The sequence below is a fragment of the Coccinella septempunctata genome, chromosome 5 (assembly GCF_907165205.1).
Source record: "Coccinella septempunctata chromosome 5, icCocSept1.1, whole genome shotgun sequence".
Taxonomy (NCBI): Eukaryota; Metazoa; Arthropoda; class Insecta; order Coleoptera; family Coccinellidae; genus Coccinella; species Coccinella septempunctata.
In genome coordinates this window covers 19,267,311-19,283,991 of record NC_058193.1, presented here as the reverse complement: position 1 = coordinate 19,283,991, position 16,681 = coordinate 19,267,311, and the positions used below count along the sequence as shown (strand labels likewise).

The following is a 16,681-nucleotide window of genomic DNA, read 5'->3' as shown; positions in this document are numbered from 1 at the left end:
TCTTTTGGACAAAGAGCTGAAGGAATTGTTCGTCGTGGAATTCTCATCCCCTGCAGAAAACAACATAGTGATGAAGGAAGAGCAAAAAAGGCAAAAATACAAAGATCTTGTTTTCGAGCTTGGAACTATGTACCCGGGTCATAAAGTCAGGATGGTTGTACTGATCATAGGATGTCTCGGAGGAATGAGAGCCAACTACGTGGAAGAATTGAAGATCATTCCGGCCTGCAGATCTTGGGCCGAGATACTAGCGCACAGAATGCAGAAGGCGGTGTTGCTTGGGTCACTGCATGTCATCAGATCCCATGAACTCTAGATGCCACTTGCAGCTCATTTCTTTTGTTAAGGGACGCTGCAAGGGCTGGACGAAGAACTTCTCCGTGGAATGTGTGAGGGGTTTTTAGTGAGTAGCCAAACAAGATCTCGGAGTCTCACACTACCTAGAGTGCGGACCCTCTGGGTGCCCATAAAGGGTTTTCCCCTCACACGAAGGAAAAAAAAAAAAAAAAAAAAAAAAAAAAAAATAGTTTATTGATCCTTTTAGACAACAAAGTGCATAGGACAGGTCAAAATAAAATTCATCAATCAATGATAAGTGACGGACAATCATTACAAAATTCTATAGTAGAATAGTAACATTTATTAATTAACAAATCCTTGATTTTCTTTTTGAATGGTTGCAATTTGAGAGCCTTCAAAGTTTTAGGTAAACAATTATACAATCTTATACTCTGGTACATGGGAGAATACTCAAATTTTTTTGTTCTATGCTTAGGTATAAGCAGAATTTCTTGGTTCCTTGTACTATATTCATGGTTTTCACATAATTTGGTCCAATTCCGAAAATTTTCTTTAGCATATATTAAACATTTGAATATATATATACATGGTAGAGAAAGCAAATTATTTTCAACGAAAACTGGTCTGCATGATGTACGAGAACTTAATTTGAATATCAAACGAATGATCCGTTTTTGAGCTATGAAAGCTCTGTTAAATTCTACACAGTTTCCCCAGAGTAAGATATTATAAGAGAGTTGACTATATACTAGGCTATAGTAGATCTGCATTAATGAGCTGACAGGTAGCATGTCTTTCACTCTATTGATGGCATAGTAAGAGTTATTGAGCTTTTTACAGAGAAAACTTATATGAGTAGACCAGGTTAAATTCCTGTCAATATAGACTCCCAAAAATTTACATTCTTCAGCAGATTTTAAATTGAAGTTGGAGTAATTTAGTACAACAGTCTCTACTGTGTTTTTCCTAATACCGAAATGAATGTAAACAGTTTTATTGACATTCACAACAACTCTGTTGGACCGACACCAATTGACGAATTGGCCAATAATTTCCTCACAAGCACTGCGAAGCTCCTCGTAACTCCGCGCTGAGACCACAACCGATGTATCATCGGCAAATAACACCAAAAGAAATAATCTCAAGTGAATAGGCAAATCATTAATAAATAATAGAAAAAGTAGTGGTCCCAGCACGGAGCCCTGGGGAACACCACAATCTATTGGGAATCGAGCGGAATAACTGTCGTCAACTTTTACACGCATAGTCCTCTGGTGAAGGTAGCTACGCAACCAGTCCAGAAACACTCCCCTGAAACCTAAACTGTAGCATTTACTCAAAATAAAATCGAAAGAAAGTGTATCGAATGCGCAGGAAAGATCGAAAAATAATCCAGCCACCTGTAAACCCTGATCAATGCCATGATATACTGACTCAACAAACTTGAGTGCAGCGGTAAGAGTAGAACGGCCACTTCTGAAGCCGTGCTGGGCGTTATTGAGAAGATTGTATTTGTTCAGAAAATTCAACATCTTAGTGGATACGATTTTTTCAAATATCTTGGATAGAACACTCAAAATTGAAATCGGACGATAGTTCGCGATTTCTTCCGAGTTACCACATTTGGGTACCGGAATTACAATGGATTCCTTTAATATATTGGGGAATTTTCCCAAGGACACCGACAAGTTTATAAGATGGGCGAAATGCTCACTTATCACGTGAGCTGTTGATTTCACGATTTTGGTGGAAATGAAATGGATTCCAATGCTTTTTTTGTTTTTCAAATTATTGATAGCATCCAAGACCTCAAATTTTGTGACAGGATAGAAAAAAAAGGTCCTCTCAGCAGTTGGCGCCAATGTGCAGGAAACAGATAAGTCACTACCATAACGTAATTTCAATTGACTTTCAGCTTTAGCTGTGAAATATCGGGCAAACACATCGACAAGTTCTGAAGGACTATCATACCGCACACCCTCTACATTAATAGCGGGTATGCCATGAGATCGCTTTTTCGCACATGTAAACGAATTAACAATTTTCCAGAGAGCCTTGCCCTTATTATCAGAATTATCAATGAACGAACTATAATACATCAATTTGGAGGTTTTTATCAATGAGTTGTGTTGTGATTTTGCATACTTGTATTTCATCAAGGTGGATGGAGACCGAATATTTGCATGAATCCAATATATATTGTTCAAATTTTGTTTGCTCTGCTTTATTTCAGCAGTCAACCAATTCTTACGAGCAACTGTTACCGGAATAGTTTTTACAGGGCAGCACACATCAAGATAATACAATATTTCATTCGTGAATACTTCAAAGCTTAGATCAACATCATTCACAGAGTATAATGCTTCAAAATTACTTTTAGACAAGCAGGTAACCACCCTGTTGAGGTTGGCCTGACTGATGTTTCTAATGGATTTATTTGTTCTAAGAGCAGGTGCATGTTGTAACTTCAATTTAAGCATTATGGCTCGATGATCACAAATATGAGGCTCAAAAACATCAACAACATAGTTATGAAGACTTGAACTACATATAATATAGTCCACTTTAGAAATAGAAGTGACTCCATTTATATTAGTATAAACTCTAGTTGGAACTTGGGATGTTTTTTTGAGATCAAAGCAATCCAGCAAATCATGTAAAAGTTTAGTCCTGGTAGAGCCCGACTCCAAAGAATCAATGTTGAGATCACCACATAAAAAAATGTAATCAACTTTTGTTACACAGGATTGAAGGGCGCCAAAAATCCCCTCAAAGAATATATCAATGTCACCAGAGCTAGGTCTGTAAACACTTAAAACACCGATCCTCTTATTTTGAATTGTAACTACCACGGAACATATTTCTGCGTGCATCTCAATGGAAAACTCGCACAGTTTAAGCTTCTTCACCTGAAGATTGTTTTTTGTATAAATCATTGATCCTCCATGTTCCCGCAAGGAGCGGCAGAAATAATCAGTTAGCGTGTAACCCGGCAACACCATGGACTCAACACTGTCCCTGCTGCACCAATGTTCCGCGACACTCACTATATCGGGTTTCCTTTCTTCCAGCAATAGTTCTAAGTTATTTAATTTGTTTGAAATGCACTGTACGTTCAGCTGAATTATACCAAATATCACATCCTGCAAAGCACCACCTGTCAAGGATTTCAGTCCACCCGCGGTCGTTGGATTTTTTTCCGGTCGAAAAAATGATGAACACTCACCCCGTTTGGCCAGTTAGAGCCATCGAGAGCCTTCTCATATTCCGAGTTTGGAATCAAAACTTTAAACGAAGAATAATGCTTTGGATAACGTGATTCCAACTTTTCACAGACGACATCTGAGAAACTTTGTTTTAAAAATGACATCAAATTTCCTTCAGTTGTATCCGGTTTAAGGTTAGATACATGTAGAGCTCTTAATTTACCCAATCCCACAACTGAGGTAGAATCTGTATTACTACCAACAACAAGTGCTTTCCGTTGTTTTCGAAAGGGTTTGCGATTTACAAGTTGCCATTCAGTATTTCCTGGACCGGAAGGAACACCATTATTAATATTTTTGTCTTCTAATTCATTAGAAAGCATCACACTTAGAATTTCGTTCGCGGCTACGTCCTTAGATACACTCTGTGTATTGGTTTTGGCGTTAGAAGTAGCGAGAGCGTAAGTTGGAGAACGCACAGCTACCGGGTTACCCTCAGTCGCCGCAGTTGACAGTCTCTCATGATTATGATTTCCAGTTGCACCACTCCCGGACGACACCGAAGCACTGCGGCGCGAATTCAAATCTTTACTACCACCGGCGGAATTCCCTTTCACCTGTACCTGACTCATCAAGTGTGTTGACGGTTTTTCTTTCTTCAGAATGTTTAATTCATGATCCTTTTTATGAATGACATCTTCCAATGCAGATATTTTGAATTTCAGTAGGGAATTATTTTCCATCAATATATTATTCTTCGATTCAAGTTCGAAGATAATTTTCAGCAAAAGGTCTTTGTGGGATGAATCAGCAGAAATTGATTTCGCTGTTGCTTCTATTGATGGAGATATATCTCCTCCGTTTTTGTCACTCACATAGGAGTTGGATAACTCGACCTCACAGCATTTTTTCTTTTTAACACTGCAACTAGGGTGGAACAGTTTGTTGCAGATATTACATCTACAACTATGTTTCACTATTGAATTCTTACAGTAACCGCATTGGGGAATCGTAAGTTGAAGAGAAACACTCGCATCGACTTCCTTACTCGACGACATGTTCACGTTTGCACATAATTTCAGCGTTTATTTCTCAGTGACATCAAAATCGGCGCAGAGGTATAACTTCCAGAAAGTAATCTCATTTTATGTATTATTTCTAATTTTGTTATAGTGGCCGCCACATAAACGATTTCCTATAATAAAATAAAAGGTAGCTATTTTTGGCGAAACTCCCAAGTGATTTCGGTTAGAAAGTAGGATGAAAAAATCATTTTGACATAATATTGGTGATATTGAATGAAAACGATAATTTCACCCATTTTTGAGAAAAACGCAATTAAAGACTTCTTGATGTCAGAGGGAAATTTCAATTTTATTCGATTCATGCTTTATGATTTTTTGCTTTCACAAATTGTCGTCTTGGTATGTTTATTACAGAAGAATAAAAATTTCAAATTCGGAAGCAAAAGTTCTATATTGTCCAAAATATTCAAGTATATTACACTTACCTCATGTTTTCGTTTTTTTTGTATTTTCTCCCCACGCAATTTCAATTGTGCAGGTCAAATTATTGTCGAATAACTCTAAGATATCCGCATCGCGAAATAGTCTGTGCTGTTTTTAATATGTTTCATTCATACTGCAATTTAATTGTGATGACATATGAGTTTTGATTGATTATAGAAAATCGGTACAAAGGATTTGAAACAACCGAAGACGAAAGATTTCAAGTCATCTTTCCTTGCTGTGATAGTGAGGTAGTATTCTAGCAAAAATCTAAGCAATTTATTCTTCTGACTTTCGGAATCTCTTCAACAAGAAATAATTTCATTTAGGCACACATCCAGAGATAAAATTGATGAAGACGTTTGCGTGTATGACTTGGCAAAACTTGTGATAAAATGATGTCTCAAACGAGAATTATTATTATTATTATTATTATTATTAACCATACAATTAGAGTTGAGGTAAATACCTATAAACTCAAATAAGCTAATATATAAAAAAAATTCAACGTACACTTCCCCAAAATAAAGATAAACTAGTGAATGAATATAAAAAAAAAATTATCGAATCATTTCAAATGTGAGTAACACACACAGGACACAAAAATTCGGCACCAACACAGCGAACATTTCTTCACCATTAAAGTTGTCTCAGTCTGTCTAATCCATTTTTGAAGCTATTGGTGGTAGAGCTATCGACCACGTAACTGGGAAGTCTATTCCAGGATGAGAACACTCTGTTGGGTAGGAACATCTGCCTTGGAATGGTCCGGAAATTCTCCTTCCTCAATTTAAAATCGTGACCTCGAAGATTATTGATATTTTTGCAGAATATGGCTTCCACCTGAGGACCAAAATTTCCATGCATACACTTGTATGTGAATATCAGGTCACCTCTAGTGCGTCTATCCGCAAATGTTGTCATGTTGTTCAGACGAAGGCGGGTCTCATAATCAGGTCGGACGATTCCATATGGAATTCTGGTATTCCATCTCTGGATAGACTCGAGAGAATTTATCTCTCCAACAAGGGCAGTCCACCATACTGGACCAGCGTATTCCATGATAGGGCGTATGTAAGACTCATATATCAGTTTACAAACTGATCTGTCAGAGCCTCGAAAGGATCTCTGAACCAAGTAGGTAAGTTGACGGGCCTTAGCTGTAATTGAAGCAACATGGGTGGACCAGGTCAGATCGCTAGTTGTGGTCAAGCCCAAATCACATTGACTGGTGACAGGAGAAATACAACAATCGTCAATTACATAGGAAAGTCGCGGATTATTTCTGCCCATATGCAGCACATGACATTTGTCTAGGTTTAGTGGAAGCAACCATTCCCGACACCAAGCGGACAGTTTGTCAAGATCCCGCTGGAGAGTTGTAGGGTTGAGAAGGGGAAAATTATAAATCTTGGTATCGTCCGCATACATAGAACATGTCGACAAAAAACAACCAGGGAGATCAGAAGTATATAGAAGGAACAGAATGGGACCGAGAACCGATCCCTGAGGGACACCATTCAGAACATGCCACTCAGAAGATGAGTAAACATCACCAACCCTTACTCTGAAAGTTCTATTGGTCAAAAACGCACGAATCCACTCAAGAAGACCCCCTCTCAGCCCCAGATGGTCCAGCTTATGAAGTAGACGTTTATGTGGGACACGGTCAAATGCTCTAGAAAAATCTAGATAGATCACATCAACTGGAACGTTCTCATCCCATGCCCTAGTCCAATCGTTGAGACAACAGATTAAGTTAGTGAGGGCTGAACGGTGCGGTAAGAATCCGTGTTGTTGGTTGGGAAAAATCTTCTGAGTTGAGCAGAAATCAATCACCTGATCACAAACTATTCTCTCCAAGACCCTAGACAAGACCGACAGAAGACTTATAGGTCTATAATTCCGTGGGGACAGCTTATCACCCTTCTTATAAATGGGGGTTACAGAGGCGGATAACCAATCGGAGGGTAAAGTGCAGCTGGAGAGAGATTTCCTAAATATAAGAAACACCGGAAACGCCAAGACCCCAGAACAGTCCCTCAACAAACGCGGCGAAAAACCGTCTCCGAATGTCAAGTTCATTGAAATGGCAACTGCAAGAAAATTAAATTCGAAGGAAATAATTTCTTTTTTGCTAGTCAGAAAGCAACACGAGTTTATTTTTCCAGTTGATCTGTTCTGGTATGTTTTTTTATTTATCGTATTTCTCGATCCATTTTCGTTCTGTTGTTTTAAATATGAATTATATTTAAAAAATTTCATACTTCATTATATTTATATTATATATTTAAATTATATTATTATGTTTATAAATATAATGTGTAATGTAATAAAGTTATAATTTTTCACCGTATTATCATTATAAATTTCCTTGTCCGCTAGTTCTTGACTTTGTCCAGACTGAATCTTCAACTAACACGCCCTCATGGAGAATTCAAAAACAATTGAAGGCAAGGGCCCAGTGATATGGTTTGCACCAGGACTCCGACCAAACTTGATACGACTCTGATTTCACGAGATATTGGAAGCTAAATAAATACAAATTTGGGCAAGAAAAGTGACGAATACTTGGAGGCGCGGTCTTATAAGAGGCACGATTATTTCGATTTGGACTAGGATCGTAATAAGTGAAAACATCGTAGTCCGTAGGAAATTGTCGGGTTTTCTTGTGGAAGGTTGCGCGAATTTTGCGATAATTGGAGTTTGTTTTTAGTTTTCTTCATCATGAGTGTTTTCGCTACATGCTTATTAATTTTTTGATGCTGATTACCCAGCAAACAATTTTATATTTACCAAATGTTTCCAAAACATTGCACTGGAACATGAAATATTTCAAAGTAAAGCTCTGAACTATATCCGACACATGCATGAGATCCTTAATGTCCGCCGATTTTTACGTTTCATAGACGAATCAACGAAACATCAATAGAACATTTCAAAGACATGGAAAAAGAATATATTTACGAAACGCTTTCGAATCATTTCTGGAATATGATTAGAAATAGGTTAATGAAACGTTGTTGGAACGTTTGCAGGGGAACGTGTTTTTCAAATGTTTCTGAAATATCCACTCAGTTTATATTATCAACACATTTCCATGAAATGAATCGGTTGTAACTTTTCTGTGCACTATATTCTACTTCAAACAACAAAATATTATGGAATAAAAACACCTGATAACAAATTCAAAGAAATTTATATTTTTATAATGAAATGGCAGTAGAATAATTTTTCTAGAATAATCATTCATGTATTATTGTTTTCTGCCTGATGCTTTTTCCTGATGTACCGGAGGTTTGCCTGCCATAACCAGCCGCTGACAACACCCTCGAATTCTTTATCCGCTGTTTGATAGCGTCTTATTGCTGCATCTGAAAAATATAAAATTTTACAGTAAAATTTAGGATTCGGGAGTTTTCAATAATGTTCTTGCATCCTTCGGAAAATTGTAACCTGCCTCTTTCAGAATACCTAGCAAGTCATTGATAGATATAGCTTTCTGAGATAAAACATTTCGAAATTTAATTATCCATTCACGGATGTTGTTGATGAATTTTCATTAACCAACCTTCTTATGTGGCGTTTGGATAAACGAAATTTATTCTTCCTTCTATCCATTGTATTTTCACGAAACTCTTATTATATCAGTACAATCAACTATAAAACTCTTCGTGGGGTAAATATATATATATATATATTCTTTTGATATAGAGCATTACAATCTTGAACAGCAAACAATAATTATAGCATGTGTATGAGATACAGTTTTAGCAGAGGTTAGCGTAACGGGGTACCATACAAATTGGTGTATGATACAAGAGCTTAGGGAAAAACCTCAGTAAAAAAACCCTTTCTCCCCGTGAGTGTAGTGGATTGTAATTGTTCACGAAATAAGCTGAAATATTCCATATTGAAGGGCATCTCGCACTGCAAAAATTGATTCTTTCTCCAACAAAAAGGAAAATCCAGAAAGTCTTCTCCAAGATACCAGAAACTTTTATCTGAAATAAAGAGAAAACAAAAGCAGAAAAACGTAAAATAATAAAATTAGATTCAATATGTCAGATTGACCTAAAATTGACAACCCAATTCAAAAAAGATTCGGAAACTGCATGTATAGCTCTAAAACCATCCTGAAATTTATAAATTGGACAATGATTAACTAGATGATTTATGGTCTCTTCTGGTTCCCCGCATTCACAACTAGGGCTTTCAACTGAATTCCACCTGAAAAGCATGCTATTGCAACGTCCGTGACCTGTTCTTATACGATTCAGAATACACCATATTTTCCTGGGAAGATCAAAACCAGGAACTCTATTCGAAGGATCAGTTAAATGAGCGTAACACACAATGAACGAAAATTGAGGTTATCTTGAAGTAACGGCTTTACCGAATCTAGAATATTTATTCTTATGAAATGTAATCTAATAACTTATCTTTGATTTTTCAGACATGATTCATAACACTATCTAACACATAACACTAACTAGACTAGACACAACATCACCAAAAATACACATGCCCAGCATTCTAATGAATGTCAGCGGAGTTTGCGGTTTGCCAGCTTCTTGGCATTAGAATGAAATCGGGCCTGCGCAATGCCGCCAAACATTTCACCTACATTTCTGATACATATGACGAAATGTGTCAGAAAGTATCGAATATATTTCATTTGAAATGTTTCATGTAGGGCACATTTCAACAGATTGTTTAAACAACATTACTGAAATATTGCAGATAAACGTTTCAAAAAGTATCAAATAGGTTAAATTTGAAATATTTCATATATGTATCATGTTTTCTGAATTAGCATTACTTTTCGATTTCATTTTGCATAGTGAGTTTTGAGATTTTCTTTCTTGAATTTTTCTAATTATATCTTTATTAGCATTTTACTATGATATATTTTACAGGTTTTTCATTTATTCGAATTATGCGGTTTGAACTTCTCTGTGACTTTTCTTTAATTATATGTGTAGGCATAGGGGCGGCAAAATCTTAAGCTGACGCCGGTGGCCTATACTCTAGGAACGGCCCTGCATCGCAGTTGTCTTTGAATTATTCTATGCAACTCCTCAAAAAGACCCCATATTAATTTTATGATATTCATGAATACATAAAGTTAACAACCTAAAAGAACGCTTCTTTTAGATACCTAATTTTTGACAATATAAATTATTATTTGTTTAATGAAAATCGTCGAAACTAATTTTCGCTTTCGCTCATCCATGTTCTCCAAGCAAGTTAATAATAATTATAATCTACGTGTTTTAACATTCAAACAAATCTTACAAGTTGAATGGTGAATTTCCTGCATCTTCTATAACAATTTGAATACCCCAGCAAACATTTTTAACTCGGCCCAACGTTGGGTTAGTGCTGCGATGTTAGAGTCGGTATACTGCAAATAGTGTCACATCGGCCGACAGCCGCCCGACGGACTATGAGCCGACATGTTGCAGAGTCTGCACACCGCAGATCCGGTGACGATTCGACTGTGCAAAAACACATCGGTTTAGCGTCTAGACTATGCTTCAAATACGCTCCTCAAATTAATCGTTACGACGTCGGTTCAGCTTCTACAAAATATTGAAAGAATGCTTTTACAATTGATCGGCACCACGTCGGCTTAACGTCTAGACAATGCTGGGAATACGCTGTTCCAATTGATCGGTACAACGTCGGTATAATATATACATACCTGCAATACTAATGCTCGTTCTCACCAACAATCTCTAAATTTTAAGGGACACCTAAGCATATTTACGTGACATTTCTTACTACTCATGTACGATTTCTGTCTCATCAACTTTTAGGAGACACTTAATACCAACTTAACGTTGCTAAAATTGAATTCGTACTAGAGTTAGAAAGAAATGCCAAGTAAATATGCTAAGGTGCCCCTGAAAATTTGAGAATCGTTGGTAGAAATTGGCAAATCGAAATCTCGAAATCATTTCTCATGTTGAAGGAGATCTATTTTTTCTTCAAATATTTTTTGAAACCTTGCAACACTTGTATTGTGATTAGGGCAAGACAATTTATACAGCCAATTGAAAAGAACCTTCATATATTCAAACAACTTAAATATAACGCTCATATAATATTATACATATATAAATACTTTGTAGGTTGAAAGAACACATAAAAACGACTAGCTTACTTGAAAAAAAAAAATTTATATATATTTATTCACTGCTCATTATTGCCTGCTTCTTTTTCCTCCGCTCTTTTCAATCTGCCCCCTGCTCTGTCACCGGCATTGCGAAGCCAATTCATTACATGATTCATTTCCACATCAGTGGCACTTCTTGTAATAGGATTTATCCTTACAGATCCTGGATAATAGAATTTTATTATTTGTATAAAATAAATTATTGAATTTCATATAGAATATCATCTTATATGTGTTTAAATTAATTAAATATATGTCAATATGCAAAATATGTATTCAATTTAAGTAACTTCCTTACATTCAAAAATGTCAACATTTTCGACCAATACGACATGAAAACTCACCATGATTAAGCTCAACAATATTCGCCATTGCTTCTAATCCATTTTTATTATTAATTCTTACCCGACCAATTCAAGGAAATTCCTGATTCATGGCTAATTATGAGTTAGATTATTTTGCGTGTTGTCTCTGCTACGTCCTTACCCCCGTTGAGGCCAAATTTGGACAACTGAAAAATATTTGTATATATAGATTTTTCTGTCTTTCAAATTGTAGAATTTTTTCTCTAGAATAAAAAAGACCAAAACCAAAAATTGAAAGCATATCCCAAAAGAGTAGATACATAATTCTACCTACACATTTTTTCAAATATTCTAGATCATATATAAGTATATCAGCATCGAATTTCTTCAATTCTTCGTACCTTTTTATTTTGATGGTGTTCTTATCCATTTCTATCTCTGCATTTCTTTAACTACATGCAATCTCAAAAGATCGTTGAAGTATTCGGTTCTAATGATGGTGATGATGTACTACTTGGACCTAATATTTCGAGAACTCTCTGTTTCACGTGATGATATTCCTGACGGCTACTCCGACGTTTATTAGAAATAGAAATACCATTTTATTTTGATTTCTTGTACTCACCTGCCCTGGGACATCACTGTTACTATGTTAATACAACACAACACAACAAGGAAGAAAGAATAGCCTACTCTTAAAAACTCTTTTATCTTCGAAACACGTGCACACGTACGCCGCCTGAATGAAATAACGCTTCGATACGGAATTACGGAAATTAGATTGTCTGGAAGCTCTTATGCAAAATCCCGCGAAATTTAAATAGTACAGCTTGACCTTATGTTAAGGGTAAAACGCGCTGAAGATGCATCTAACCGCAACCGATCCGATGAATATAAACCGCCAAGAAGTTGCTCATCTAACAGCAGCGTTTTGCCGACGCTGGCTAGATGCTCATGTTTCGCCACATCTTCAGCAGCGTAAACCATGTCCTCGGATCTTCAAAGGTCCGATGATGTGTAACAGCACTACGCACTACGCCAGCAGTAACAGCACACAGCCGACGATTTACCGACGATAAATGTTTGTTGGGACTTTCTGAAATTTATCAGCTGATTATTTATTGTAGCACTCAATTAATCATTTATTCATCACTGTAATAACTACTTACTCAATAATTTTCGTATATTTCAGGTGGTCAGAGTGTAAACTATTCAAACAAAATGTGGCTCTCGAAAGCAATGCCGTTATCGTATTTTGTCGAGATGAATCAGGTGAAGAAGTATATAAGAACACCCATTACGTAATTAAGAAGACTGAGAAAACAAAACCTAAAAACAACAAAAATTTGCCCCCTATAAGTGTTCTCTTCATCGTAATCGACAGTGTATCCAGATTGAACTTCATTCGCACTATGCCAAAATCAAGAAATTATTTAGCGGAAAATGGTTTCGTTGAGATGAAAGGATATAATAAAATAGATGATAATACCTTTCCCAACTTTGTAGCCCTTTTAACTGGTCTCAATAAACAGCAGACCAGAGAAATTCATTGTACTGGGAGAAAAATCGATGAATTGAACAATTGTCCCATGATCTGGTATAACTTTAGTTCAGCTGGATATGCCACTGCATATGGGGAAGATTGGGGTACCATTAGTACTTTCAATTTCTTCAAGAAAGGGTTTACCAAAGCACCAACAGATTTCTACCTCAGACCTTATGTCCTCGCATCTGAAGCTATCGGAACAATTCCTCTCAAAGGGGCACCATATTGTGCTGGTCCAGAAACTTCTGCTGAAAGACAATTAGATGCAGCTCTAGATTTCGCTAAGACCTTCAAACATTTTCCATACTTTGGTGTGTTTTGGATGAATACATTCAGTCATCAAGCGTTGAACACACCACATCGATTCGATGAAAAAATTCGTCAGTTCTTTACTAATCTGAAAGCCGAGGGAGTTTTAGATGATAGCGTGGTAATACTTTTGAGTGACCATGGTATAAGATTGGACCCAACCATTCGAAGAACTACAACAGGTTGGTTTGAAGAACGTCTTCCTATGAATCTGATATCTGTTCCTAAGTGGTTCAGAAATAGATTTCCTTCAGAGTTCAATAATTTGAAACTTAATAGTGATAAAATGACGACTACATATGATTTGTACATGACACTTCAACATATACTCAATTTGTCTTTTCCTGACTATAAAATCTCACCAAGTAGCGCTTGTCCAAAATGTGCTTCTCTATTCAATCAAATACCACCAAGAACTTGTAGTGAAGCTGGTGTTCCACAAGAATGGTGTACATGTATAGGTCATCTACTCTATTTGAATCCAACAGACCCTATAGTCTCTGAAGGCACTCAATTCGTTTTAGATCATATAAAATCTGAATTGACCTACTATAATTATTCACAGACTTGCCATGATTTACAACTTTTTCGCGTTAAAAAAGCAGCGTTGTCCGAACGTTCAGAAATCCAAGGTAAAAAATATTTATTTATCAATTTCGTTGCTACTCCTTTTGCGGAATTCATTGTTACGCTGTTATATCAGTTTGAACAAGAAAGGACGCAGAGAAAATTCATTTTGCTCCTCGATCCTATTAGATTAGATAAGGGAAATAACAGTTGTATCCCGCTATCCAGTATCTCACCATATTGCAATTGTAAAGATGAAAAGAATACAAAAAAGACAACTCCCTCAGTTTAACTGATATATGACTATATATGTTTCAATAAAATAATTTTTCCCCAATATGATTTTTTTTCTATCGTCCAATAAATACCCAACAAACACAATACACAGTAACTTTACAGATACTGCACACTACAAGTGCCACCTGAATGCAGCACAGAGAATAGGCAAGGCACCTTTACACTAACGCTTTTTCCTGCGCGACTAGAACGCCCCGTGCCAATCGCTTGCGAAAGAATAGGCACCTTTACTTTACACTAACGCTCTTTCCTGCGCGACTAGAACGCCCCATGCCAATCGCTTGCGAAAGAATGATAGTGCAAGGGCAAATCATTCGCCCGGTTTTTGGACGTGTAAAAACTCGCGAGCGACTAGCCCGAGTGACCGAGTTTGTTTGGATTCGGGGCGTTTGTGTATTCGCGTGGGTTTCTAATTGAAGAAGTATATACGTTCAAAATTCGTAAGTACATGTAGGTATGTATTAATTAATGATTATTCATATAAGTTTTTAATTTATAAGGAACATGGGAGATTCAAGCTTCTGCAGCAGGGACTTTATGGAATCGGCATCCATTCTCAAATAGATCCTGAAGTCCATAGGAAAATTTTCACCCAACTCATTCAAGAGAGGCATATGGCCCTATGTACGATTTTCCATACATTCTTTCGCTTAACATCTTCTGTTTCTCTTCTTTGGAATATTCAGATACATTGCCAAGCACAAAGCTACTTTCAGTTTGCGTTTTTTATTCAATTTGTCCATTTCGAGCTATGGACAAAGCCGCTAAAACCGTTGAAAATTTCAACATGCCAAGAGTCACGCCATTAGGTACCTTTACACTAACACTCTTTCGCGCGCGATCGAATCGCGAGTGCCAGTCACTCGTGTTTTCGCGCGGTATGGAGTGGCGCGTGTTAACTATTTTGTGTCTTGAGGTCGCAACGGCTTTTCGCGCAGTCTTGCGTGTGCTTTGGAGCGTCCAATTCGAAATCTCTCATTATAAGCGAGAGGTTGGCGTGACTCGTGGCATGTTGAAATTTTCAACGGTTTTAGCGGCACTCCATAGCTTAAAATGAACAAATTGAATAAAAAAGCAAACTGAAAGTGGCTTTATGCTTGGCAGTGTATCTGAATATTCCAAAGAAGAGAAACAGAAGATGTTGGGTGAAAGAATGGATGGAAAAACGTACATATGGACATATGCCTCTCTTGATTGAGTTGCGTGAAAATTTCCCTATGGACTTCAGGAACTATTTGAGAATGGATGGCGAATCCTGTCCCTGCTTCAGAAGCTTGAATCTTCCATGTTCCTTATAAATTAAAGACTTGTATGAATAATCATTAATTAATACATACCTACATGTACTTACGAATTTTGAACGTATATACTTCTTCAATTAGAAACCCGCGCGAATACACAATCGCCCCGAATCCACACAAACTCAGTCACTCGGGCTAGTCGCTCGCGAGTTTTTACACGTCCAAAAACCGGGCGGGGTTCAGCAATTTGCAGAGAATATTCTCTGCAAATTGCTCCTGAACCTTTAATCTTCATAAGTAGAATTAGAAAATATTCTCAGATTGCGGATACCTATAGCATGGATATGTAGTCCCCGTATCCTTCTGTCCAGTCTTTCCAAATCCGTTTTGGTCCATCAAGGAGCCCCGCCTTATATGAAAATATATAGGTATAGCCCAGGTTTTGATGGCTGTGACTTGATTTTCGCTGACAGTTGTGAGCTGATTATTTTCTTGACTCTTGTAGTGCGATACTCACAGCCTGTATATCGTCGTTGTAAACAAGGTACCGATATATAACTAGCTGACTAGTCGATTCAGGTCAGAATTGAGATTTTATATCATTGTACTAATCAAACGGTAGAATAATAAACTGTCACCGGTCGGTGTTATCTCTTCCACCTTACCACCCCCTGAACGCCACTACACTCTCCTGATGAATTATGTTTCTGCAGCGTTTTTATTTTCTTTTTGTTTTATTTCGTACGTCTGTTTGGACACTTCACAAAAAATCCTACAAACTTTAAAATAGTACCAGAACACAAAAAAAGGTTTTTTGAAATGGCGCAAGAAGCCAAAGCATATATCCAAAAGAGTGAACAAAAAAAAGTATTGCAAAGCGGCGAGTGAAAACGAGACTTTTACTGAAAAAACCAGCGCATGCAAATCACTCACTTCCAATGGTAGATGAAAGCATTATTGAAAATATCTCGGGAAAAACTGATTTAATACAAAAAACCGAGAGAATAAATGAAAACATACGTGTATTAGAAATTCAGATTTTTTTCTTGTATTAACAAGATATTAATCGTAACAAGGACGTAGTTGCGTCAGGGCCCTTTCCTTTCTGGTGCCCGGCTTGACTTTTTCAGGATATGAAAGTTAACATTATTTATTTAATTCATGCGAAAGATTTATAAATATCAAAGCGACCATGATCATTTATCAGTACCTATTTCTGAA

The 16,681-nt window shown here is 36.9% G+C and overlaps 1 protein-coding gene across 1 annotated transcript in view; it reads left to right on the top strand.

The window, feature by feature from the left end:
- LOC123313370 overlaps positions 1 to 14,259 on the top strand; it is a 31,091-nt gene extending 16,832 nt beyond the window's left edge. Inside the window, exon 3 of the mRNA XM_044898229.1 lies at positions 12,693 to 14,259. Within this exon, the coding sequence (XP_044754164.1) occupies positions 12,693 to 14,214 (1,522 nt within the window). The 3' untranslated portion in view covers positions 14,215 to 14,259. The remainder of the gene's footprint in view (positions 1 to 12,692) is intronic.
- Positions 14,260 to 16,681: the final 2,422 nt, after the last annotated feature.